The sequence below is a fragment of the Calypte anna genome, chromosome 28, assembly GCF_003957555.1.
Source record: "Calypte anna isolate BGI_N300 chromosome 28, bCalAnn1_v1.p, whole genome shotgun sequence".
Classification (NCBI taxonomy): Eukaryota; Metazoa; Chordata; class Aves; order Apodiformes; family Trochilidae; genus Calypte; species Calypte anna.
In genome coordinates, this window is record NC_044273.1 from 1,405,284 (window position 1) to 1,432,060 (window position 26,777).

The following is a 26,777-nucleotide window of genomic DNA, read 5'->3' on the forward strand; positions in this document are numbered from 1 at the left end:
TTCAAAATGAAACTCCTGCAGCTAAGGGCCAGCTCCAGTCTGCCTGGGTCTGCTTTGAAATAAAGAGATCTGGAGGGAAAAGACCCAACAGCTTTCAGGTAGCAGCTGCATTATTCCTAAATGACTTTTCTTCCTTCTGACTGAGCCTTACATGGTACCAGGAACCAGTGGGAACAATTTGTGTAACTCATCTAACTGGTTTAGGGATGGATTGTTGGTAAAAGCAGCATAGACCATAACATTTTCATGATGAATATAGTTGGAAAAAACCCCAATGATTTTTCTTTTTACAGAAAAACCTGCCATTGCTCCACCTGTCTTTGTATTTCAGAAGGATAAAGCACAGAAGGTAAGGAGATACCAATATTGGTTTTGCTTGTTTTGTTCTGACCCATTCCTTGGGGAGCAGCATTTCTGTGTTGTGCTGGATCACAGAAATTCCCAGGGCAATGGGCATAGGGGGAAGAGTTGCTGGAGGGCTAAGAGGGGGAAGATGTGTGATAGTGGCATGAAATGGGTGGCTCTTCAGACAGAACATGGGCCAAATCATGGATATTTTATCTTCAGAGCTGTATCTCAAACAGGTGCTGACAGTTGCATTGAGAAAACTAGATTAATTTTTTTTTTTTTTGCTTGTAATGAAGGCAAAACAGAGCAAACCATGGTCTAGAATTTTCTTTTTACCTCTGTCTATCTCTGTGTCCACATCTTTGGTCAGCAAGCTGTTCAGTGTCTGATTACCTTAGAGAATGGTGATCCTGTTCCTGTCCCCTGCTTTGGGTCTGGGGTAGCTGGGAAGGAGCTGGGGTCAGTGGGAGCTCCTGGATGGTGTTGGTGGCTGAGGTTGTGCTGAAGCAAGAGCCTGGAACAACTCATCTTGTGCTTGCAGGAAGAGTAGAGCTCAGGAGACAAATGAAGGGAGGAGGAGGACCTTCCATACAGTGGAAATTGGTATTAAACTGAAATAGCTGTCCTGGAGAAGCCTTGTGATGGGGGTGTTTGCATTCCTTTTCACTTTGACAGGGACACATTCAAATGTTACAGCTGAGTGCTGGAGTAGAGTTTTCCATACTTTCCCCCCCCAAACAGTAAGCCTTCCAATTTCTTATATTGTAGAAATGTTTTTACTAAAGGAAATGAATAAGGATCTCAGTATTTTGTGCTATTTAAGTCTTCCTGATTAATAATACAAGCTGTTAATGTTTGGAAGAAATAAATCAGGATAAGCCTTGTTTCAGCTAAAGCTGGTGGGACCTGAGCTGTTCTTCTGTACACAATTCACTTTCTGTTGAATCACTGGCTTGTTACATTATCTGTGCAGACAGAAAATGGTCTCTAATGTTTGAACAGAAATACAGAACACAGCTTGGATGTACAGATAACAGCTTTTCTTTGGGTTAGAGCAAGTACCAGTCCTGAGTTTTCTCCCAGGTTTAGCAGGCATATTCCTCAGCAGGAGGCTGAACTCTGTTGTCAGCTTGGAAAGGATTTAAATCTGCTGCTCTTCTTCTGTTATTAGATAATTAAATATATCTTAGAGTAACTACTTTTGAGAGATTCCTTCCAATTACATTTTTTTTCACAGTGACTTTTTAGATGTGCTTTGGGATGACAGGAGTGCTGGTGTTTGTGCTGTCACTTGGAATCATCTTTTCCTTCAAGGAAATAGCTCCCAGTCACCTGCTGTTGCCTGCACTGTTCCTCAGATCCCTTCTGAGTTGCTCCATGGTGGGTTTGCTCCCCACGTGGTGTCCTCTAACCTGGGGGTGAGTTTGGGAGCAGCAGCAATGCCCAACCAGGGTAGAGTGATCCTGTCCTGTGTCCTTTCTTTGGCCTGGTCCTTCAGGGCTCAGCTGGCAGCTCTTGTGCTTTCAAGCTCCTTCTTGTAGCATCACACACGTGCACACCCCTTGTCACCCCCATCCTTGCACACACTGTGCCTGCCTTCAGCATTGGGCTGCAGGAGAGGTGTGGCTCAAGAAAACATCTGTAAAAAATCATAAAGGCTTCATGTGTCTTGGAGCTGGGCTTCCAGGGAGAGGGATCTGTGCTTTAGGGCTTCCCAGGTAGCTCTGAGGATGCTGAGGGCTCTGGTGATGCTCTGCCAGGGCAGAGGGAAAGGTTTAACTGGGAAAGGCTGTTTGGGACAGGGCTGGGGTCAGCCAAGTGTCTGGAAGGCAAAGGGGTTAGAAATGAGTTGGGGGGTTGACCTAAAGCCCCAGTGGTGGTGGTGATGCTCAAGGGAGGCAGCATGGGTGGGGGTTGGTCCTTGAAACAGAATTCCTGGAGTCTGCCAGTGCCATCTGTCCCTGGATTTCCCAGTAATGTATCTGAGAACAACCAGAAATGCTGATGTTAAACTGTAATGTGCAGAGCTGCATCATTTTCTTAAAAAGGGGAAGAGGGGCATTTAATAATGATTTTAGTGGCTTATATTGTGTCTGAGGCTGGAGAAAAAGAGTGAGAGAGGCATCAGTGCTGTGCTTGCTGTTTTATTAAAGGGGCAATGCCTGCTTGTTGCTTGTGGGTTTGGTTGTGTTGATACAACAGTAATAGAGTCAGAATTTGGTGCTGTCACCCAGTACATGCTGTATAGATCAGAACCTGGTGTTCAGGCCAGCTGAGTGTCCCTTTAATCCACTTAAATCAAGAAACTGATGAGTTACACAGTGGTTGAAGCCTTTCACTGTATTTTTGGAAAGACAATGAGCTGAGTTAACTCTAATACTGTTTCCAAAGAAGGTGTCTGGGTAACTGCATTGCCTGCCACAAAAGATTATTAAATTTAAGAAGGAAAATCTATTAACAGAGGAATTTTTCCTAGAGCAACATTCTGAAGAAAATGCAAATTTAACTTCAAAGTAGTTGACAAGCAGCACACTGCTAAAGTACCTTATTTCTTTATGATAGAATTACTTTAGCAAAATGTCTTTCCAGTTAAATTGACTTTCTTCTGTAAGCACAGTGCTCATGGAGGCTTTTCAGAGTCAGCACAGCAGTCTGAGAGCTGAGAGGGAGGAGAAGGCATTGAACTGTGTATTCAGTCCATGATGATGGTTTAGATGTTTGCTCATCCCCATCAAGCAGGAATTATTTTGTCTGTGGGCATTCCCAGTCTTGGGGCTGAGCTGAAATTGCTCAGTGGCTTTTCTGGAGCTAACTCTATTATTAACATTTCTTTTTCTAGAAATCTGTGTGTTTGTAGAGTGTGAAACATCTGTTTGACCAGTAGAATTCAGAAAACACTCAGCATGTCCCAGCACAAATGCATACTGGACTGGAAAGTAATTTTTTAACTGGCTGTTCCAGCTCAGTAATAAACAGAACCTGGAGTTTGTCCTGTTGATTTAGAGGTGACAGGGATGCTTGGTGTTCAGAATGATGCCTCTTAATTTTACTTTCCATAAGGAGATTAGGGTTATTTTCATTTGCAATCAAAAAGAGAGGTCTGGTCTGGCTGTTAGGATTTTCATTTTAGCTGTCAGTTCATGGGGGATGTAAAGCTGACTTCCCACATGTCTTAAGGGACTCCCCATTTTCATTTTCATCTCCTTAACTCTTTAAGAACTACTTTCACTATGTTGGGAATACAGTTCTTGCAAATGAGTGATAGCAACCAAATATTTTTCTTCTTTATCCACTGCTCTTAATGCTTCTGACAAGCTGAGGTCCCAGCACTGGCTCTAGGCTGGAAAATTGGATCAGCTGAGCAAGACTCAGCTGTTAAGATCTGAAAGCAACATCAAGTCCTGAGCTCACGGTGTTAAGCACAGAATATTTCTGTTACTCCATGGTTTATCCTGATAATGAGTTGTTAGTAACAGTTTCATCTTAAAAGCAGGAAGTTTTGAAAAGAAAAACTACTCAGCATGCCCAGGCTTCCCTGGCAATATCAAATATATTTTGACTATTTTGAGATTTAATGACAATTAGTTCTTGACAGATTTAGAACTTCACTGAGCTGAAATGGACCTGCTGATAAAATTGTACCCACTGCTGGCTTTTAATAATGGTTTGTGTTTGAGGCCAGGACCAGGATACACCTGAACAGAGCTGGGCCCTTACCATTTAAAAGCTGCTCTTTATTTTTGAGGTTTCTCTCTACTGTTTTGCATAGACCTGGGTTATGGGGAGCATTTTTAATCTCTCTTCATCCTCCTGAATGCTGAGAACAAGGCAAGGTTCTGTGGGTGACATCTTCACCTGGCTGCTTGGTTCTCCAGGTGCTTCCCAAGAGGAGGTTTGGCCCAAAGGTCCAAGCTGGGAGGGTGGCCTTGGGCTGCACATCATCTGTGTTAGCCAAAGGACTGTAATTTACTTTTTATCACAATGCAGTTGTTCAGAATAAAAGCCTTTCACTTTTTTCCTTCTTCAGAGGTGTGCAGGATATGGCAATGCTTCATTTTTGTTCTTCATTTGCTGACCTGCAACACAAAATGATCTGAAGAAATGTAAAGAGATTGTGGCAGAATTCCCCTCAAATCCCAGTAGTGGGCATGAGCATCCTGTCACCTCCTCCTTGCAACAGATGGGCAAACTTTAACATTGATAAAGGAAAATATTGGTATTGCTTTCAGATAATTCACTGTCACATGAATTAGAGTTGTGTCTTAGGTGAATGGTATCCCAATGAATGCTGGATAATAATGTTACTGCTGTTTTTGCAGAAGCTGGAGCTGTCTTCCCTTAGGTACAACCTGTAGAGGAAATGACAACTGAAAAAGAAGGTAGAATCAAAGGCTTGTGCAGCATTGATCAGGCTTGAGCAAGAGCAGAGTGGTTCATCTTAGAGCAGTGGTTTGAAGGTTCTGGTCAGGTGCTCAATTCAATGTCAAAGTTCCCATAAAGTTCCCAAAGTTTCTTCCCATAAAAGGGAAGAAAAACTAAATTAAGTAAAGCCATACAGGTGGAGTGTGGCCCAAGGTAGATGGGACACCAGGTGGTGAATTTTGGGATAGGCCTTTGGGTTCCCAGCCAGTGGGGAAACAAGGGAGGGTTGAACAAGGGGAGAACTTGGTTGGGACTAGGGAATAAAAAGGGATTTTCAGTGCACACAGGGTGTGCCTACTCTGTGGATCACTCTCTCTTCCAAGTAAAATGGGTTTCAGTGAGGAGTCTGAGCCTATGTTACTGGAAGCATCAGCATTTCTCACATCTTATTAATTAAGTCTAGGAGTAAAATCAAGGATCTTCAGGCACTAAGGGAAGGAGTTGTTAGAGCCCCACAACCCCATGGCTGGCAGGATGCTCTTCTGCTGGGGACAGATTTTTAGCTAACTTGCTAAAAAGTGCATTTGCTCCAGCTAATTTATAATTTTATATATATAATCTTATATATATAATTTTTTTTGAGGGAAGGCAAACTCAGCAGCATCCATTTCCTGGTTTGTGTGTATTTTGGTTGTAAAAACAGTGGAAAAGGATGAGCAGATCCTCTCCCTGTTACCTTGAGGTGGAGCAGCTCACTCTGTGTTTGGCTTTTTGATCTCTATCACCAGTCTCCTCTAAGCCATTGTTCCAGTGAGTAAAATGAAATTTGGGACTTCCTAGTGAGTGTAATTACAGAAAACATATCAAATATCAATTTTTAGGGTGTAAACTGTGTTTTAAGGATAAATATTCTTCTAAAGGAGTGAGAATGTGGATACCTATGAGAGATTCTCTTCCAGCAGTTAGAACAGGATTGTTTATTCCCTCTGGGCCATAATGCTACAGCTCCACAAAGTGGGCAATTAATGCTGTGTTTCCACTGCACACAAACAGGGCTTTGCCTTGCCAACATGGGTTTTACTCACCAGGTGAAAAGCAGCAAGAAAGATGCTAAAGCAGAACTCTAAGTGTTTTTGGAGGAAAAAAAAAAAAACCAAAAACCAAACCAAAGCAACCAATACCTTGAGGCAGGAAAACCTCTCAGTGCTGTGAAGATTTTCCCTGTTGTTAATTTCAGATTTTTCTACTGGTCATGGAGTAAAGTATTTTTCCAAAAGTTAGATGACTGCATGACTATTACCATACAGCCTCTCAGAGCCATTTTAAAAGGGTTTCTCATCTTTCTGGTTGGCAGACCCTGTTTTCTTGGTGCCAGGTGAGTGTCAGTGCTCATTGTGACCACACACTAGGTGTGTCTTTGCTAGGTCCTTGCCTGCTCCACACAACCCCTGCACCCTTTCTTGCATTTGTTTGGTTTGGTTTTGTTCAGGAATGGGCTGTGTCAGGTAAACCCAGTGCCAAATGGATTGTCATCACAAGGTACCAACACCTCTAGGTTAAGCACCTTTTGCTGTCCAAGCTGTTGCTTGCTGCAGCAGTTTTTCAATTTGTTTTCTAAGTATTAATACTTTAAATCTGGTCAAGATAATCATAGACTTCTATATCTCCAAATTGCCAGTGTTACTAGAGCTGTCCAGAACTTATTATTAACCAGACTTCCAGGAAAAAACTGCAGCAAGTGGTCATTAGCTTAGACTTGTTCTTAAAGAGCAGAAAATCCTCACTCAGATAACCCAGGGCTGAGAGATTTAAGAAGCAGAAATGTTGTTGTGCTGGAATCCCTGCCTGTACCCAGGAATTCTCTGGGCACCCTGGAACATGACTGCAGTCACTGGAAACTGCTGGGGCATTCTTCAAATCATCCTGGTTTCTTAGAGCAAAACTGTCTCTTACATTTAAATACCCAGAAGGTTGAGGAGTCTGCAGAGTGATTGCTCTGCTTTGCCAGAGCAAAATGGAATTTTCCCTGGACTTTGGGAAGACAGATGGATCAAGAGTGGTTCTGAAGAAGACACACTGGGTTTCTTGTGTACTCAGTGGTGTTTGGCCATGTGTAGGCTGCTGGGATCTGTGCTGAGACATCCCCATGGTGTGTCCTGGCTTCCTGCAGCAGCAGGGAGCATCTCTGGCCAGCAGGACCCCATTGTTTAAGAGGTTCTGGAACAGCTTTTAAGCTGAAATGGGCTCATGCAAACTACATGAAGTTTGACAAGGCCAAGTGCAAGGTTCTGTACCCAAACAGAGGCAATCCCATGCATGGATACAGCTTGGGAGGAGAAAGGATGGAGGGCAGCCCTGAGAAGAAGGACTTGGGGGTGGTGGGGGAGCAGGAGCTCAACCTGAGCCCTCAGTGTGTGTTTGCAGCCCAGAAATCCAACCAGGCCCTGGGCTGCATCAGCAGCAGCACAGACAGGAGTTGAGGGAGGGGATTCCCCCCCTCTGCTCTGCTCTTGTCAGACCCCACCTGGAGTCCTGTGCCCAGTTCTGGAGTCCCCAACATCAGGACACAGAGCTCCTGGAAGGTGTCCAGAGGAGCCACTGAAATGCTGGGAGGGCTGAGCAGCTCCCTGGGAAGCCAGGCTGAGGGATTGGGGTTGTTCAGCTGCCAGGGGAGCTCAGAGCAACCTCCAATATCTGAAAGGTCTACAAGAAAGCTGGGGGAGGGCTTTGGACATGGGGGTACAGGGAAAGGACAAGGGAAATGATTGAAAATTTGAAGAGGGGAAGTTAGTTTGGACATGAGGAAGAAATTCTTTGCTGTGAGGGTGCTGAGCCCCTGGCCCAGGTTTCCCCAGGAAGCTGTGGCTGCCCCATCCCTGGAAATGTCTCAGCCCAGGCTGGATGGGGCTTGGAGCAACCTGGTTTAGTGGGAGGTGTCCCTGACCATGGCAGGGGGGTTGGAACTTGGATGATTTTTGAGGTCCCTTCCAACCCAAAGCATTCTATTATTCTATATAAGATTTTTTGCATCTTAAATATATTTTCCAAATGTAAACATACAGGTGTGCTCATACAGACTTCACCTAATTACATCCTGAAGTTTTAAAGTTTAGCTGAAATTTCCCTTCCCCTTCCCCATTTCTGCTCATTTTTGGGAATAAACAGAAGCTGAAAAATTTGAATTTTGTGTTCTTCTCTGTTGGTTTATTTTAACAACTGTGTGTGGAGGTAATGGGTGTTAACAATCAATTCTCAGTCATTTGAAAAAACAAAGTCAAGCCTGAGTATCTTATATGCTCAGGCAGGAGTTTCAGTTCTGAGATGGACATAAATGAGTTTCTTTGACCTGTCTGATTTGGGATCACTTTAAGGGGTTATGACTATTTTTATCTCTTGCATTGCTTTCATTTTCTGAAACTCTTGGATCAGGAAGCATGGAAATAATTTGGAGGAAGAAATATACTTGGCTCTCAGTGGCTCACAGTGACAATGATCTGGAGAATTTGAAGCTTGTGCTGGACAGGTTTGGGTTTTTTTGTGCCTGGTCCTCAAGCACTGGGAATATGGGATGTGGCAGTAACAGCTTCAGAAGTGTTTGAAGTTCAGGGAGAAATCACTTGTTGGTATTTAAGGATTTTTGCACATAGAGATCTGCAGTTCCATTCATGCAATTTTTTCTACCAAGTGGTTTTCTTTTGCTTTCAGGATTTTTGCTTAAAGTTGGAACAAGGTTCTGGTGTATGTGACAACACTTGCTGTGTAAAACAGGATTTTTTTTCTGACTTGAGATCCTGTGATCTTGTGATTGCTGAAACACATGACAATGTGGTTTTCCACTGAAGCCTTTTCAGGAACTAGAAAAGCAGTTTCTTGGTGTTGTCCCTTGTATGTTACCCAGGGTCATGACCCTAGGCCCATCTTCCAGCAGTGTGGAGAACTTGATGAGCATCAAAGACAGAATTGCTGTGATTGGGCTGATGATGTGGGGAGGGGGTTTATGTGTTCCAGAACTATCAATAGCTTTACATTCCCTGGGCTAAATGCTTCCAAATTACTTCCCTAGGTGCTAGTGAGACTTCTCAGCTGATGGAACACAAAGCAGAAAAGCCCTCACACTGAATTCCATGGAGAGAACTCAGTGTAAGGGGGTTTGTATCAGCACTGTGTAAAACAGAGAGCACAGGAGGGTCCAGATTCCCAACACACAGTGCTAAGCAGAATTGTTTGTGCTTTCTGCTCCCTTTTTGCCCAAGGGATGTGTCCTGTGCAGCCTGACCTCTCCTGGTGTGTGTTGCCCTGTTCATCTCCCTCCTCTCCATGCTCAGGTGGAGCAGGAGCAGCTCTGGGACTGCTGGGCTGTCCCTGAGGTTTTGGGGTTCCCCAAGCCAGCCAAGCTCTGAAGTGAGGAGGGGATGAAAGGGTGGTGGTGTTGGCCCAGTTTGTCAAGGTTTGCTCATGAGATGAAGGTACTGATGCTGCCCTGGTCACCTTCCATAGTAAAAAAAAGTCCATCCTGGGGTTATGTTCTGCAGAAAGAAGGGAATTGGTTGAGGATCTGGCAGAACAAGGAGAGAAACCTCTGGTGATGCTGAGGAAAGATGTGGGACCTTTGCTCAAAGCCTTCTGAATATATATATAGAATATATATAGAATATATATAATAGTTTTAAGGGTGCCATGGTTCCTGCCTTGTTCCTGACCCTGAGGAAGATGCTAGGAGAGCAATCAGTGGTAATTCCTATCAAACCATCATACAGAGTATGCTTGGAAAGCCATCCCTCCAACACTGTCCTTTTGTTTGTCAGTTACATTAATTAGGAAAAGGCATTTGGAATGAACTAATGGGAATGCTCATGATGAGCTTGGAGCTTCTGTGGTATTCTTAAAATGAAACCAAATCTGCAAATTCTCTGTTTCAGATTTTCAGTATATGGGAAGGTGTTGTAATAATTGTTGTGTGGTTTCTAGGGATGTGAGTGCCTGGATGTGGATTTTCATGTATCTTATTTATAAATGAAATACTTTCAATTAATTTTATATAATAGTTTTTGGGTGAGATGCAATATGCCTACATGTTAGTCATAAAAATAATGCTTTGTCTTGAGTATCATTAAGAGTAAAGAAAACAAATCTCCAAACTGATGATGAAAATGTTCTGATTGAAATGTTTGGTATGTGACTCTTGTTTTATTGCTGTCATCTGCTTTCAGAGATCAGCAGATGGATCAAGTCCAGAAGATGGAGATGGTAAGAGACTTGATGATAAGATGAAACCCCACCAATGTGTCTCAGCAGGATTTTGTGCATTTTCTCTAATGCTTTTTTCTGCAGAGTCTGATCGAGAGGATGGGAGCTACTGTCCACCTGTAAAGCGTGAGAGAACTTCATCCTTAACTCAGTTCCCTCCTTCTCAGTCAGGTAAATGGTGCTACAATATTATGGATGAGAGGTGGATTTCCTTCTTAGCCTTTTTTTTTATTTTCCCTCACTCACATCAGCATTCTTACTGTCTGCAGTGCTTGGGCTTAAGGCCACAGCACCCACCTACACCTGAGTGTTTCTGCAGTCAGGTAGAAAGTTCAGTGAAGCCCTAAGGAGGTGAAGTGCTGCTTAAAATATTTTTTATCTGTGAATTTAGGTATATTTGGAGTTTCAGCATTAAATCTTATGCTGTTAATTTGAAGGATTTAGCAGAAATCTGGTTGATTCATTGGGATCAGGTCAATTAACAAATTTAAGTCAGTGCTATGTTTTTTTTAATTACCCTCCTGCAAATCTTCCACATCTCAGGGTGTGCTTGAGTTACTTTAGTCCTTTCCTTTTTCCCACTCCTTTTAAAGAGGAGAAAATTCATTGAATTTTAGCAATGTTCTCACCTGGCAAGTTCAAGAGGGAATGGGCACTGCCTGTTCATGTACAGTCAAGGCAGCAAAATCACTCCAAAGGCCAGGCAGAAATTGTAATTCACATATTTGGGAATGGTCATATTTGAGATTTATGTTCCCCCACAGGATTGGTCTTTAAAATTTATGCTTCCTCTCTCTACAGGCAGTGGGAGGTTTTTAGCTTTGGTTGAGGATTTAGCTGAGATGTCAGTGTTTGGAGCAGGTGTGGAGAATTTGCCATTTAGTTGAAATAAAGGAGATGAGAAAAACATGAAGGAAAGAAGAGTAAAAAAATCCACCTGTAATATACAGCACATTTGGGAATCATGACTAAAAGCTTCTGCTTGTAAATTAAATATAAATTAAAAGCAGTTATTCTGCTTTTAATTTTAAAGATATAAGTGACTATGGAATTTAAAATGTAGTGACTCATTTTATGGGCACAGTGCTCTCATTTTACCAGTCAGGAAGGGTCCCTTTGCCTTATGATCCAGATTTGTGGATCAGCTCAGTGGGTTTCAAGGTGCAATCCTGTTAACTGAGTTAATTACAGTTTAGGGGCCCAGAGTTGCTGCTGTCTGCTTGCCACTCACTCTTAGTAACTAAAAGAATAATAACCAACAATAATCAGGTTTTTTTTCCTGTAGCTGTTCTGTTAGGATAAACAGTGGGTACAGCCTGTTAGGAGCTTCCTTATTTACTTATTGGACCTTATTTTGCTGCTTTCCCTGGTCTGTGATGCCTTGATCTTTTGAGTCCTTAAAATCACAGATTTTGCTTAATGTTAAGAAGTGGAAGAAAAGAGTTAATTTGGTTCTTTCATGGTTAAATACTCTATGTTTGAGGGACTCTGTCTGCTTGGCTAATGGATTTTGACTGGATATGCTCATTTCTTCCCTGTTTGACTCCCTTGTTCTCTTCTGATGTCAGTGACAACTTGGGTTGGAATTGCAGCTTCCATAAAGGCTTCTCTGAATATTGCTGACAGGATTGGATGGCCTTGGTTTACAGAAAATCTTTCACTTTCCAAACCTCTCAAATTTTTAATGGGTTTGTTTTCTGTTAAAAGTAAGGAAAATTTATTTATATGAAACCTCCACGTTTAACCTTAAAACAGGCCATAATAAAAAGAGAGAGGATGGGTGTCACGGTTTAACACTGGCCCGGCAATTAAACCGAATAACAGACGCTCTCTTTAATCTCTCTCTCCCCTCGATGAAGAAAGGAGAGAGAATAAGGGAGAGAGACTTATGAGTTGGAAACTAAACTACACAACTTTAATGAAACAGTAATGGTAAATAGGGAAAAATTTACTAAATATATACAAATATACAGGAAAATGGATACCACATTCCTCCCCCCTTTCCCCCAATAACTCTCACGTCACCACCGAGGCTATAGGGCAGCCCTGGGAAAGTCCAGGCTGGACTCCTGGAGTCGGCAGCAGTCGGGAACCGGAGGCAGGAACACACAGATATGGGCTGGCACGGATTAGGACCACAGGCAGACAAACGGACAGGATCCTTCCAGGATGCCGGGGAGGAAGGGAAGCAGGAAAAAAATCAGGCTCGGCCCACGTGATGCCTCAAATTTATACTGAGTGTGACGTATATGGGATGGAATACTCTGTTTGGTCAATTCTGGCATCTATCTTGTCTGATCCTCCCTAAAGGAGGGCTCTGGTGGGACCTCTGTATCCTCCTAGACGGCAGAGCTGATCAGTGTCCTTGGCCTGCATACCAGTCTCTAGCAGTAACTATAAACATCAAGTGTTATCAATCCTAAAGGCACACACACTGCATGAGAAACTTGCTGTTAATTTCAGAGAGACTACTTACAAGGGACTTAGCTAAAAGCAAAAGTACAGAAACAGAAAACCACCTTTATCCTGGTCCAAACCAGGACAATGGGATTAAAGGGAAGAAGGAAATATGAAAAAAAAATAATCTGGAATTTGAATGCAAAAGGCATCTTTTAGTGTAAGTGTGTTGAGAGAGGAGGTTGCTTTTTCTTTTTATCATACTTTTCATCATGATTTTCTGTTGGACACAAGAAGTCACAACCTTCTATTGCTGCCCTGGGCTTCTTGATGCCTCCACCCCCATCCTGCTCATCACATCTCAGTCTGCACTTTCTCATTCTCCTTCTCATCTCTCACCAAAGGAACTTCAGCTCCAGAAGCCCAAACTCCTCAGTACTTGCACCTCCAGGTCCCAGCAAAGGGTGGAAAAGAAGCTGTCCTTAGGGTATTCCTAGCAAACATTTGGTTTTTTGCTCTTTTGTTGACTCTGCAGACACCTGCTGTCTGCCCAGCCCTTTCTGCAGAGTTTTTGTCCTTGCAGGAAACTTCAAACAGAAGTTTTCTGCCTCTTAGTGCAAACTGAGCTCCTTTCTTCAGCCTTTTGGGGTGCCCAGGTGTCAGTTTCCCCTTTTTGAGCAAGCATCACACCCCCTCCTTTCTGCCCTTTCTGCCTTTTGAAATGGGCCACATTTTGTAATGATATTATGGTCTACTGGCATTTTTAATTTGTAGTTCAGATCCAATTCAGACTGGGGATCCTGGGTTATCTTCCCTCCAGAAAAAGAAAATAAATTGCTCTTTCTTGTTTTGGGAGGGGGATTTTATGGCCAATGATGTTGAGTTTTGTGTCTGGAATGTTAAGCTTAGAAGAAAGAAAAACCTAAAGTAAAATAAAAAACCAAAAAAGCCAAACAAAACCCCAAAACACATGATTATAAAAACCATTCTCAATCTGCAGCCTTGCTATGTCTGGGAACAGAATTTATAATTAAAAACAATCACAGAATTGTTTCACTTGGAAAAGACCTTTAAGCTCATCCAGTCCAACCATTAACCTAATTCTACTCAGTCCATCTCTGAAACCCCTCCAGCTGATTCCAGTGCTCAATAAACCTTTGAGGTTTCTTCTAATTTCCCACTTAACCCTCCCGTGGCACAACAATTCTTTATTTTTCTTTCTCCTTGCTGGCAGTAACAAAGAACAACGTTTTTATGCCATCAAGCTTCTGTGAACCCTCTACAGGCAATTCTGACTCAGAACCAGGTGAGCTCCCTCATTTTCCTGCCTTTTCTTGGCAAATTGGGGTCAGTCTGTCACAACCCAGAGTACTCTGATGCTTCAGAAGATCCTGTCTGGGAGAGAAACATGGAAGAGGTGATGGTTGTGAGCTTAGAGCTGTTCTCTTGCTCACTTCATTGCTCAGTTTCAGGCTTGCTGGAGGTAATAAAAATAACAAAACCCTAAATTCTTCAATGGTTTGGAAGTGGTGGTGGAGGACTGCACTAGGACTCTATGCCCAGGGCTTGACCTCGAGATAAAACTTGAAGGAAATTTTCATTTATGGGTTTTGGATACTGTTTTGTTATTGGTTTGGGTTTTTTTTAATATTGCAAATTAAATCAGCCTCAACTTGTGGGCTCAGCACTGTCCTGCAGTGTGGGTGTGGGGGTATTGTCACCTTAATAAATGAGAATAAAGAAGTAAAGTAAGATGGGGAGGTGCTGAGTTCTCTTATTCTGAGCACAGCCATTATGGGCAGAAAGAGGAATGTTTTATAATTACAACTTGGAAGTTCTTAAAAACTCATTTTGTATTAGCTGTGGATTCATGAATATTTTTTTTTTCAATTTTGGTATTTTATCTAAAAGCATTAATTGTAGTGCATAGCAAAGGAATCTTTTTACCTTCATTTACCTTCATGCTATAAAATCATAGGGTAAAAGCTAATGGAATTACTAGAAACTAATATTGGGCAATGAAGTTTAACTTAATTTAGGGTAATTAGCTGCTGGGAGCAGTGATACTTCAATGATTCTCACTTAAACCCTATTAAGCCTCTATTAAGTCCCTTATAGAAGGAACTCCATTTCTCTTGTGAAAATAATCTGGTTCATATTTGTCTTGAAAAAAAATCTGATTTTTTTTCTTGCAGCAGCTGTGTTTCTGCTGTAAGGATCACTGTAAATCCAGACTTTTCTTTTGGAAAAAGGGAGTTTGTTATTTGAAAGACTCCTTATGAGTTTGGTTATTTATGAAACTTTTGCCTTGTTACATTGAGGAAAGCCTGAAGAGTTTTGACTGGATGAATGTATGTAGTGTTCTGCAGTTATGTCCTTGGAGTCTTCTAATTTTGAATTTTTTTGTCATTTTCAAATTTTGCTTCCAGAGGAGAAGAGCAGTGGATTCAGGCTGAAGCCACCAATACTTATCCATGGCCAGGCACCAAGTGCAGGTGAGTGGATTCAGGCTGAAGCCACCAATACTTATCCATGGCCAGGCACCAAGTGCAGGTGAGCTCAGAGGTTTCTGCAGCAAAAAAAGCAAACCAAGTGGGTTTTTTAGGAGTTTCCTCAAAGCTGCAATGCTAAAGGTTGCAATACATGTATTTATGCAGGAAAAAAAATAAAAAGTCTTCTCCAGAATGGTTCATGTCCTCATCCACTGTCTGGTGGGCACAGACACATCTCAGTTCTGGGTTGGAGCAGTCATGGATGGATCTCCCAGTTGTCCCTCCATGAACTCAATTCCTTTGGCAGCAAAGAGGGATAAATGGGGATGCTCCAGGGATTCCTGAATGGATTCCAACCATTACTGGGCACTCAGTTCCTCCTCTCCCTGGTTTGATGGTGGTGGGGATGTTGGGTCCCTGATTCTACTTTGGCTTTTACTGAGCTGCTTCTTGGTGATGCAGACCCAGCCTGTATGGGAAAGAGAGAAGTGTAACAAGTTCTGAGGAGGTTGAGAGGGAAAAAACTCAAAATATTTTGGGTAATGAAAATACCATTAAAAACCAAAAAATAATTTGGTAATGGAAGTTAATTCTTGCATATATATATATATATATATATATATGGAAAATGTTTATTTCATTTGCAGGAAGAGTAGTACATTTTAAACAAGATTTCTTAATAATAATAAACCTTAGGATTATTTCTGAAATGAAACTGGTTCCCTAACATTCAGCTGAGTTGCTAGGAGTAATTTCTGTTGCACATTTTATTGGATCAAGTTCATCTTTGTTTTCTTCAGTGAAGAAAACTGAACCTTCTGGAATTGTTCTAACCTTCTAGAGTGGATGTTAAGATGGTTTTTATTTAACAAGTCATTTAAGGTCAGCTGGTTTTTTGAATTAGAACAGAATGAGAGTTGTAGTGCCACGTGTTTTACTACAGCAAACCAAAGAGGCAAGGTTAGTTCAGAAATGCAAAAGGTTAAATGAAACAGCAGGGAAGATGATTCCAGTATTGAGACATTTGGCTGTGTGAAGAGCAAGATAAAATCATTTATCTGTATCTGGAAATAACTGCACTGGAAGGAGAAAAGTCTTGGAATTGAATAATATGTCTGTGATTGCTTCTGTACTGTTAATTTATTTTCTTTGAGGCATTGTCATAAACCCCTATAAGGCAGAAATTATATTTTCAAGTGGCTTCTACACCTCAGAATCTGTCTTTGAGGCTTGAGGAACAGGACAGAAGGAGTTGGAAGCTTTTTTAATGTGTTTCCCATTGTATATTCTGTTGAAAACAGAGGGAAGGTTGGAGGAAGCTGAGTTTTCCAACTCTAAGGGTTGACAGCTCTTGAAAACCCCTCTGTCCTTTCAGGTCTCCCAAGCCAGAAGCCCAAGGAGCAGCAACGCAGCGTCCTACGTCCTGCAGTCCTACAGGCACCACAGCCCAAAGCTTTCTCCCAGATGGGTAAATAATGTTTTTCCTCTCTAGAATCCTCTGGAAGGAGAAGAAAAAAAATACAGAATCTGTTTAGTGTAGTAGTTTGGTTTTACTCAGCATCCCCCTTTTGTTTTTCTAGATTTCTCCTTCCAGAAAAGCAACAACTTAAATGTGAGGTGTGTCTGTTCATAAGTTACAGAAGGGATGAGTGGAGCCTTCAGTTTCTGTGTAGGATGACTGTGACATTGCCAGGCCTCCAGTTTTGGTGTGGTCCATGCCTGCTTTTTGGAGAAAAAGAACTTTAAAGGGTGTGATTTGGCCATCTCAAGTGACAGCATTGACCATGGCTTAATAAGCTACTGCTGATCAGTTGAACAGTAGTGGCAGACTTCAGGTAGCTGCACAGTGATGTAAAATGCCTAAATCACTGGCCTTGAGGACCATTTTGGAGTTGAGACTTTGGGATACACTTTTAATTCTTACTTTGGTCATGTATATTATGTGTATTCTGATATTGTTATGGAATATTGATATATCTAGGAGAAATAGGTGTGACTGAAGACTGAGTCTGACACAGAACTAGATGTTTCTAGCTTGATTTCTTGGCATGCCTCTTGGCCCAAAATGGATTCTGCAGTGGACTTGATATTGGGGTGCAAATTTTCACAAGAAGGGTGTCCAAAGAAGAGCTCAGCTGCTGCAAGCAGGATTTGATTGGAGCAGGGTGGTTGCTTGAAGAGTATAAATTAAAGACCCTGCAGCATTTGTATAGTTTCAGGGACTTGATACTGACTTGGTTTTCTGCATTTGGAATTTTGATTCTGCTAAGAATTGCTGAAGCAGTTCTCAGGTCTCTTGCAATACCCAGTGGAACTTTGTAGTTTGCACTGCAGTGTTTCATGGACTTAGCAAGAAAGCAGCATGGAATTTGCCATTGAAAACTTAGTGCTTTTAGGACAATCTAAATATCTGAAGAATTTATATGGTTTTCTCATTCCTTACTGCAGTTCTTAGCAGTGGCACCAATGGTGTAAATATCCTGCCAGATTCTGCAACCACATCAGAGTCACTAAGTAATGCAACACTGAAAAGTTCTGACTGTGAAGACAAGTCACAGGTGAGTTGCAGAAGGAGTGGAAGGACATTCCAGGTGACAAACTTGAACAAGTATTCTCTGAACAGTGTTTGTTCAGTTATGTGAATGCACTTTAACCAGTTACAGCCCTCTTAGCTACCCCTGTGATGATTGTACACTTCAGTTGTAGTGATAGTATGGTGTATTTATCTTTAACTGAAGAAATGTAAGACAGATTTACTGGATCCAGAGTTCAGGATGGGTTTTCATACCTGTTTCCCCCTCACAAAATAGAATTTGTTCAGTTCTGCTTTTCTCTCATTGTCTCCTTTAGTCCATCTGGCTTTGTTTCTGTCTTGCTGTCAAATCATTGCTGCAGTGATGCCACTGGTACCCTGGGCACAGAATTCCTCTCTTTGGGTGTCTTGGAGCCAGTGGACTGAAGTCAGAACACTGCTTTTTCATCTGTGTGAAGAAACACATCTTCCTCCTGCAGGTTCATCTCTTATTCTGTGTGCAGGGAGTGGGTCAGGAAAGCAGAGAATTGTCTTACTAGAGGAGGGGAGCAAATCATTTCCTCCAGTGGTTGTCCCCAGCTCTTTTCAGGCCAGAGATAAGGAAATGTTTACTGAGGTGCTTTTCTTGTCTGGAAAGGCTTTCATTTTGAGCTGAGCAAACTGAGCACTTTGCCCATGTTCAGGCTTCCTTTTCAGACTGCTTAGCAAAAAGCAATCCCCTCCCCATGGTGATGACCTCCACTGGCAGTGTCTGGGTTTTTAACAACTGAATGTGTAATAGTGTTGGGAAATGTGAGGGGCTGAAAAGCTTCAGGTAGTGGAAAAGGCATCCAAGTGCATTTAAAAGTTGTTTATTTGGTATCTTGAAAAGGAAGTAATGAAATAGTTCCTACCCTGTTCTCAGCAAAGTGAGTTCTGTCCCTTCCTTCCTGCAGACATTGAGCTCCCTGTTGGCATCTTAAGATGTGTTGGCTGAGAGCATGAGGAGGATGTTTGTGGATTTGAGGGTGTGTGGATTTTGGATGGCTTCTTAGGTTTCTTTTTGTGTTTGTTTGTTAGCAGTGTTAGAGAGTGCCTTGCTTTATTTATGCAACTCTGAGCACGGGTAAGTAGTGGTGTTAACAATGGAAGAATATACATCAGTTTAGTTGAAATTCAAGTCTCAGTTTTGAAATCTGGATATCTAAGCAGAAAGACTTCAAATGTGAAAGGCTTTTTAAGGGTTAGTGAAAGACTCCTGCCAGAGTTAAGTAGCAGGAAGTTCATTGCATGGCTCAGTATGAAGCCTCTGTGCTCCATGCTTGTTGCCTGTGTGTATGTATTAGGGAGATGCTCTGGACATTTTTAACACACATTAACACTCATTTAACATTGACTTTTTTAACTGAAGTCCAGAAAAACTGACCTGGGAAGCAATTTTCTGATAGAAGAAAGCTCTTATGTCTAGATGTGAAGGGTTACTGTAAGCTAAAATTAAATGATTTAAAGCTTCATGTCTGAATATTTGCAGTTTTACCAAGGAAAGTGATGGGATATTCCTCATGGCCTGGATTGCCCAAATGCTTGAAGCTTTCTAGCACAGCTCCAAAAAATTGGAGTTTAAAAGTGGTTGTGTTAAATGCAGGAGTCTCTCTGCAGAATGTTAGAATGCTCAGGAAGAGTCAGTGGTTACTTCTGGAGTTAGAAGCTTCACATTAGGAATTGTTTGTGCAAATCTGTGTCCTAGGTTTGAGGTTCTCCAGGAAGCTTTCTTGTAAGGACAAGAGGGGGAGTGTTTTGCTGTGACCTGGGAGCCTCCTCTGCCCTTGTTTGAGCAGGTGTAAGTTGTGTGGTCTTATTTACCTGGCAGAAAAGATGATTTTATTTTTTTTTCTCTGAGGTCTTTCTTGTCCTTACACCAGGTAGCAGTGTGGGAATATTCTCTACCTTCTTGCTGTCTGTTTGTCTTGAAAAATCCCCAGGAAAATGCAGGAGCCCTTAACAACACAGCCCTTAGCTGAGTACCAGCTGCAGCCTTCTTCCTCTTCAGCCTCCCTCGAGCAGTGGAAGGGTTTGGGGGCTGAAGGGATTCAGATGTGCAGGAAAAAGCTTGCTGGGCAGCTTCCAAGCCTGCCATACATCCAGCCTGGGCTTTTTTTGGCAGCAAGATGATACTGAACCTTATTCTACCTGTTAAGGAGATCCTTGGTTAAAGGTTTTTCCTTCTGCTCAACAGAATGTTTCTTGACCATTTCTGCACCATTCACTGCTGGAGGACTATTCCTCCCAGGCAATGCTGACCCATTTCTGGGTCCAGACCAGCAGAAAAAAGGATGTCTTTGAAATGCCAGAATTAGAATCTGAAGGCAGATGATACAGGTTGGTTATGCATGCTTTGAGCATGACTTGGGCCAAGTGATGGTTGGAGATCTCCTTGAACCTTAACTCTTCTGTCATTAGTTGAAAAAAAGATGCTTTAGCCAACAAGAGAGGATTTTTTTTTTGACATGCAAAGTTTGGCTTGTATCTCTGGAGATGTTGCTGCCTTGTCATTGTGAATGACTGTGGGATTTGCCATGTCAGAATGTGGTTTTTCTTTAAAGAAACTCAGTTGCCAAAGCTAAAGTTTTCAATTTCTTTTCTTTAGGCAGGAGAATGTCAGAAAAAAGTCTCCAACAATACTTCAGATGATGACAGCTCTGAGAAGGCAGAACTAAATGCACAGCAAGCCTTTGTATTTGGGCAAAACTTAAGAGATAGAGTTAAGGTAAAGGTGTTTGTTATCCTGACTGTGAGTTGATGAATTTCCATAAGGATAATCAAACAGTGGAACAGATGATGTTGCATTGAGCATTATATTCTGCTTATGAAGAACTTTGAAGCCACTGTATGCAGGGTTAAAACCTCATTTACATATATGCAAATTTAGTAGCTTGGAACACAGTTCTGTTGGCTGTTTAGTAAAACTGGTTTTCCAGCCATTAAAAAAGACTGGTTAGTTGAATAAGAAGCTTTTCCAAAAATAAGCACACCTATTGGAATCATAGGTAATCTCTAAACTCAGTGCATTTTAATGCTTGCTTTTACATTTTTGGGTCAGAATGAAAATGGGGTCCATAAGAAGTTAAAATGTGTTACAGTAAAGGTGAGAACAGAAAAATAGGGCAGCCTGGGTTCAAACCTGTGCATGAAGTAATGGAATAAGATTTTTTGTACCTCCTGTTGAAGGCAGGTTTGTGCAGGTTTCCTAGCATAGCAAAAGGAAGTGTAATCCAGGGATATAGCCTGTGTTGGCTTGTTGTAGAAAGTGTCTGGGGACAGAACTTTGTCTTGGGAAAGAACAGACTGAAAATGTAGTGTTCAGTAGTTAAAACTGTCAATATAAATCCTCTTTTTATAGCTGGGAGATGAAAGTGATGAAACTGCTGATGTGCAGAATGCTGACCTTCCTGCATCAGATGTACCTTCTGCAACAAATTACTTTCTACAATACATCAGTTCCAGGTGAGACACCAGGGAAACGTGTGGGACAGGTTTTATTATTCTATGTTAAGAGTTATTTGTGATTCTGCTCTTCAGGGGCTTATCCTGGGTCAGTAGAAACCCAGGCTTCTGAAGGTGTCCAACTTCAGGTCTGGGGGAATCCTCAATCATCTGGGCAAGGGACTGGGTCCTCAGCAAAGCCTCTCTATAAAACTAACAAGATGAGAGAGAAGTCTTCTCATGAATGATTAGAAACAGTCAGGAAATAAATTGGAGTTTTCAGGAGACTCCTGTAGAGATCTCTGCTGGATTTGTCGTGCAATATGGATCACATAGGAGATGGATAAAAGGAAGAATATTTTTAAGTAGTTATTTCTTCATTCTGATAAGATTTTTGAGCACTATAGAGAGCCTGTATGAATAAACAGGAACCTAACTGTGGGAGGTCTTTGAGAGAATTTTGAATTAGGCACTGGCATCAGAAGAAATTTAATGTAGGTGTGCAGAAAGTGGGGCAGCCAGGAGGCAAGTGTGCTAAATCTATGTACAGTGATGAAATCTGAACTGAAAGCCTTCACTTAAGGCTAAGATGTGAAAATGTTAGCTCAGTAGCTGTCAGAAAAATCATGCAGTGTTACAGTGTAAAAGACAAAACAATTTTTCACTGAACAGAGCTGTGAATTCAGGTAATAACTAGAAAAGCACAGGGGAGAAAATCCTCCTGAGAGCAATAGAGCAACATCTCTGCTCCTGGCAGAGCCTGCTTAAGCAGTAAGCCTTCAGTTAGCACTCAGCATTACTTAATATCTAGTTGGAGATCTAAAGGAAGAATTTACAACAACAAAATCATTTCCCATCATTCTGAGAGAATTCTCATTCTGTAAACCCAGTGTGTTCTCTTGTGTAGTAAGTTATATCCATTTTTGCTTATGTTTTTCTGTCAGCCAGGGCTTAATTTTCAAAGCCAGTGCCAGCCACTCACTTTTTGAGGAATTTTATCAGTAGATGATGAACAGGTATTTTCCTGACTTACAGAATCTGTTTTGGGGGTTGTTTTTGTTTTTTTCAGTGTAGAGAACTCCACAAACAGTGCAGAGGCATCTAGCAACAAATTTGTTTTTGGACAGAACATGAGTGAGCGAGTCCTAGTGAGTATCCATGGTGTGTGAAATGGGCTTGTGTGAGGAGCTTGCATGATGGGCTCTCACTGAGGAGTTCTGAGGACCTTTCATTGGACTTGTCACTGGGGCAGTTTTCATTCAGTAGTTCCCCTTGTAGGTAACTTAGCTGAGTGTTTATCATGAGCTGTTTCTCCAGGATTTCCTTGCCACCAGGAAGTAAGTTTCAGTCTTCTCTGCAGTGCATGTGGTTCCCAAGACCAAGCACTTTATGGCCCAGCTTGCTGCTTTAAATGATTTATTCAGGATAATTATTTAGAGTGTTTTATGTTTCCTGTCCTCCAAATTGAGAAGTTCAGTTAGTGACTCTCCCAGTGATGGGATTTCAAGTCCAGCAGTAAGGCAACTGCCTCAGTGCTGAGTCATGATTCCAAAAAGTTTATTGTGTCCCAGCCTAAGGAATGAGTTCCAGCTTTGCTGGTACAACAGAAACTGTTTAATGCTGTGCACTCAGAGCTGTCTGAGCAAGGAGTTCAGTCAAGTATGCCTTGAGTTGAGCTGGTGCTCAAATTGGTTTGCTTGGTTGCACATAACCTCAAAATAAAGGTTGAAATTTTGTTTTGGTTCAGGGGAGAGTAATTTGGTTTTCAGGTCCCACTCCTTGGCTGGGATAGTAGCATAGATTTTACTGTGAAAGTTTGTCAGCTGTGGGATTCTTCTTTTGCTGTATTGTTTATAAGCACTGGGGCTTCCCTTAGTACTTGATGACTGATCTGCTTCTGCAGAATTTGTGTATTCTTGCTTTCTTTTGTTTACCTCACTGTTCTTTTTGTGATAGAGTCCACCAAAATCAAATGAAGGTAATACAGAGAATAATAAGGAGAATGCTGCTACAGAGTCTGGGTCTGAATCATCTTCTCAGGAAGCCACACCAGAGAAAGGTGAATAGCAAAATAGAAGAGGGGTAGTTAATCCTTCTTGAAGTAATTTTCAAGAAGCCATTACTTTATAAAACCTTTCAATGTTCCCTTTACTGTCTCCTGTAACCAAAGATGCAGACTGGGGGAGGGAGGTGATGTGTTGGATGCTATAGAATGAAGGTAAATTAAGAAACTAACAGAGCAGATACTTGGACCTACAGAGTGCAGAAGAACTGTGGCAGACTGTTTCTTAACAATTCATTGTACTTCCAGTGGCTGAATGTCTGAGTGAAATGTCTCTTGTGTTGAGTCAGTGCCCTGAATGTGTTGCTTGAACCAAGAACTGTTTGCTGGATTCTAGACTTCTGTGACTCTTCAGATGGACAAGAGTTTTCTGGGAATTATGGAAGTTCCAGCAAATATTGGAAGCCTGAATAAAAGCAAACAATGAAGTGCTTGTGTAGGCACAACTGGAAAGCTGGTGGCAGTATCAGACAGCATTTTTCTGTCTCTTGTTTTTTCTTGTGCTTTTAAAACAAGTCTTAAAAGTCAAAGCTTTAACTTTTGAACTCCAGTCCTGATTCTGTGTTCTCTTACTGTCCATTCTCTAAATGGTGGTATACTTGGGAGTTGTTTATAAATCTGCCATAATGATATGCTGATCATTCTCAAACTTTGAAAATGTTGTTCAGCTAATAATATTTCAGAGTCACTGGCAGAGTCTGCAGCAGCCTATACTAAAGCAACAGCAAGGAAATGTTTATTAGCAAAGGTGGAAGTGATAACTGGAGAGGAAGCTGAAAGTAATGTGTTGCAGGTAAGAAAGGGGCAAAGTTGAGGAACTTTTCAGTTTATGGGGGTTCAAATGGGTGTCTGGTCAGTGCACCAGACTCAGCCATCCTCTATTTCTAGGGTACTTTCTTGTCTTAAAATGCAGTCTTTGGATATTTATTATCAGATCCTTATTTTGCTTCTTAATATCCTCTTGTTGGAGTAAATTTTAGTGTTTGGGCCAAATCTTTCCTGAATACATCACATAAAAGGTTGTATGTTCTACAAAACAATTATTTGAAGAAAATTTAAATGAACTATATATTCTAAGTTGTTTCAATATTCAATGAGTGAAGATTTTTTCTATAAAAAGCTCAGAATTCACTAATATGCCAGCAGTTCACATTCTTGCATAGCAGAACCCATAAAAGGGTGCTCAGGAGTTTGTCTTGAGGTGTTCAGTTGAATTAGTGGAACATTTGGTCACTGCTTAAAGACTGCTGGTGATCATTTTCATTTGTTTAACACTGCAGTTACTCATTAACTTATGTGAATTAATTAATGTGAATATCAACTTCATTATGTCCTTAGGACAGGACAGCTGTAGCTACAACAGCTGTAGGTGATGGAATATGAAATCTAGAGGTTGATTGCAGTAATTTTATGCTATAAAGAAATCTTCTGTTGCAGATTCAGTGCAAGCTGTTTGTATTTGATAAAAATGCTCAGTCTTGGGTGGAAAGAGGTCGAGGACTCCTGAGACTCAATGACATGGCCTCAACAGAGGATGGAACATTACAGTCTCGACTGGGTAAGAGGAAGCAGGGGAAGGGGGAGGTACTGGGTGGCATCTTCTGCTGCCATTACACACATCAGCATCCACTCTAGGTTGTGTCTTAGCTCTTGGGCTTCTTCTCTTGCTTCAGTTGGTGCCCATTTCCTCCTCTTTTCATACCCTCCTGTTGTAGCAAATGTTCCAGGTACTGTTTTCCCCCTTGAAAGCAAGCTGTGTTTAACAGCTACAGAGTGTTTGGCTAGAAGTTGGTGGTAATATCAATATTATGAGCAGGGCTGGTTGGTTTTGGACAGGGTTCTTGTAGCAGTAGGCTGAGGTTATGAGCTCAGACCCAACCACTGGACTTGGATGTATTAACACAAGACTAAATATCTGATAATCTTGAATTGCCTGCATTCCTTTGATTATCAGTTGTGACAAGATACCCATTTTAGAGGCTTTCCCTCTATATTCTTCCCCTTGATGTTCTTTAGAAGGAGTTTTAAACATAATAAAAAAGCATCTGGGCTGTTTTGTGTTTCCTGTTGTGCCTTTTCCATCTTAACTGATCTTGTGTGTTGGCTGCAGTGATGAGGACTCAGGGGAGCCTCAGGTTAATCCTGAACACCAAACTCTGGGCTCAGATGCAGATTGATAAAGCCAGTGAGAAGAGTATCCGGATCACTGCCATGGACACAGAGGACCAGGGAGTTAAAGTTTTTCTTATATCAGTGAGTACTGGTTTTGTTGTTTAAATCTTCCTTCTAAAATTGCTGCTTGTGGTTGAGGCAACACTTTTTTTCTTTTTTTTTTACTTTTTTTGGCACTCTACTTCCTTCCAGCCACTTCTTCCCAAAGGCAGAGGGGTTGCCTGTCTGAAAAGCCTGAGGAATTCATAAAATCATAGAATGTCAGGTTGGAAGGGACCTCAAGGAGCATCTGGTCCAACCCTTCTAATATTCCTGTTTATATGAGATTCCTCAGCACCCTGTTGAGCTGAGACTCAAAACTTTCCAAACTGGGAGAATCCACCACTTCCCCTGGGAGACCATTCCCATGTCTGACTGTCCTCAAAGTGCAAACACAATGAAGAAGAAATTCTACATAAAAGGCCACTCTAGGAAGCCAGATTGTCCAAAGCATTGACCATGGAGTTCTGGGATCTGTTCCATGCCTCCTTAGACTAACTGTAGTGTCAGGTTAATGCAAATCATTTTTTACTATCCAGGGAAATAGGCATTTCCTAGATTAACCAAAATTAGATCTGCCAGAACTGTCAGTGTCTGTCTGGAGTGTGGGTGTCTGTAGAGCTGCTAAGTGAGATACTAACTGTGTGCCAGGAACAGTGTTAGTAGTTAAGCTTAACACATTTTAACTTGGATTTTCTTTTATTACAGAGAATTCCAAGCAGTAGCAGGACAGTGAAAGGGACTTCTGTGCTTGCTGAATGGAGAAACAATACTCACAGCTAGATTAGTACTAAAACACAGGGGAGGCTGTGGTGCAGTCAGCAAGAAAAGCCATTTTTCAATGTCTGTTAAGAGCATTTAGAGGTTTTTAGAGGCCTGGACCCATTCTTTTGACTTACACTGGTCCTACACAAGGGGTTGCTAAAGAATTCTCTATTTCCATGGTTCAGAAATTAAAATTTTTCATCAACTGAATATCTGTTGATGAAGAAAAAGCAGTGAAATGAATGGATAACTTTTTGTCAGCATTTTTCTAGGTTTGAAAAGTTTTTACTCTCATGAGGTAATTCACTCTTGATTCTGGTATTGAGAAAAAGTGCCTTGGATGGAATAAATTATTCACTACAGCTTTTAGGGGTGAGAGATGGAAGTGACAGATGGGGAGGATGGAAATGAATTGATATGAGTGAATCTGAAGTGGAATCATTCCCTTAGAGCTGACTTGGGGTAATGGTAGTGGTAGTTAATGAGGACTTAATTACAGTGAAGACAGTTTCATAGTATTCAAAGGGATTTCCTTTTTAAATTATGTCCACTAAGTGTTTAGTTTGATAGGCCAAAATAGTGAGGCTTTTAAGGCATGAAGTGGCCACTAACCTTTGAGAATAAAGAAGATTTGTACAGATTGTCACAAACACTTCCCCTGAAACCAGCATGAGAATGTGAAAAAGAAAATTTTGAGATAATCCCCAGGTCCATTCTGTTTTCTCATGTCATGTGTTGAAATTTCCTGTCAGTGCATTATGAAACAATTAACAATTACAATTAACATTTGTTAATTATCAATTGCAGTTGAGTGAGAAGCTTGGAAGAACCTGTGCAAGGGAAACTTTTTAATTCAGATACTTTTAGCATAAGCTTTTGGGAAGTGTCAGGAAAGCTG

General features: G+C 41.5%; 1 protein-coding gene across 3 annotated transcripts in view; it reads left to right on the forward strand.

Moving 5' to 3' along the window:
* Positions 1-26,777, forward strand: part of RANBP3 (RAN binding protein 3) — a 43,084-nt gene that overhangs the window by 11,677 nt on the left and 4,630 nt on the right. The window contains exons 2-15 of one of the 3 annotated variants that reach the window (XM_030466358.1): positions 294-349; positions 9,921-9,957; positions 10,042-10,128; positions 13,589-13,660; positions 14,784-14,849; positions 16,222-16,314; positions 17,295-17,404; positions 20,006-20,125; positions 20,759-20,862; positions 21,911-21,989; positions 22,798-22,900; positions 23,572-23,696; positions 24,341-24,461; positions 25,014-25,156. In XM_030466358.1, coding sequence (XP_030322218.1) covers positions 294-349; positions 9,921-9,957; positions 10,042-10,128; positions 13,589-13,660; positions 14,784-14,849; positions 16,222-16,314; positions 17,295-17,404; positions 20,006-20,125; positions 20,759-20,862; positions 21,911-21,989; positions 22,798-22,900; positions 23,572-23,696; positions 24,341-24,461; positions 25,014-25,156 — 1,316 coding nt within the window. Of the gene's footprint in view, positions 1-293; positions 350-9,920; positions 9,958-10,041; positions 10,129-13,588; positions 13,661-14,783; positions 14,850-16,221; positions 16,315-17,294; positions 17,405-20,003; positions 20,126-20,758; positions 20,863-21,910; positions 21,990-22,797; positions 22,901-23,571; positions 23,697-24,340; positions 24,462-25,013; positions 25,157-26,777 lie in introns of all 3 variants that reach the window. The other 2 variants (XM_030466361.1, XM_030466359.1) reach the window with 2 other exon arrangements.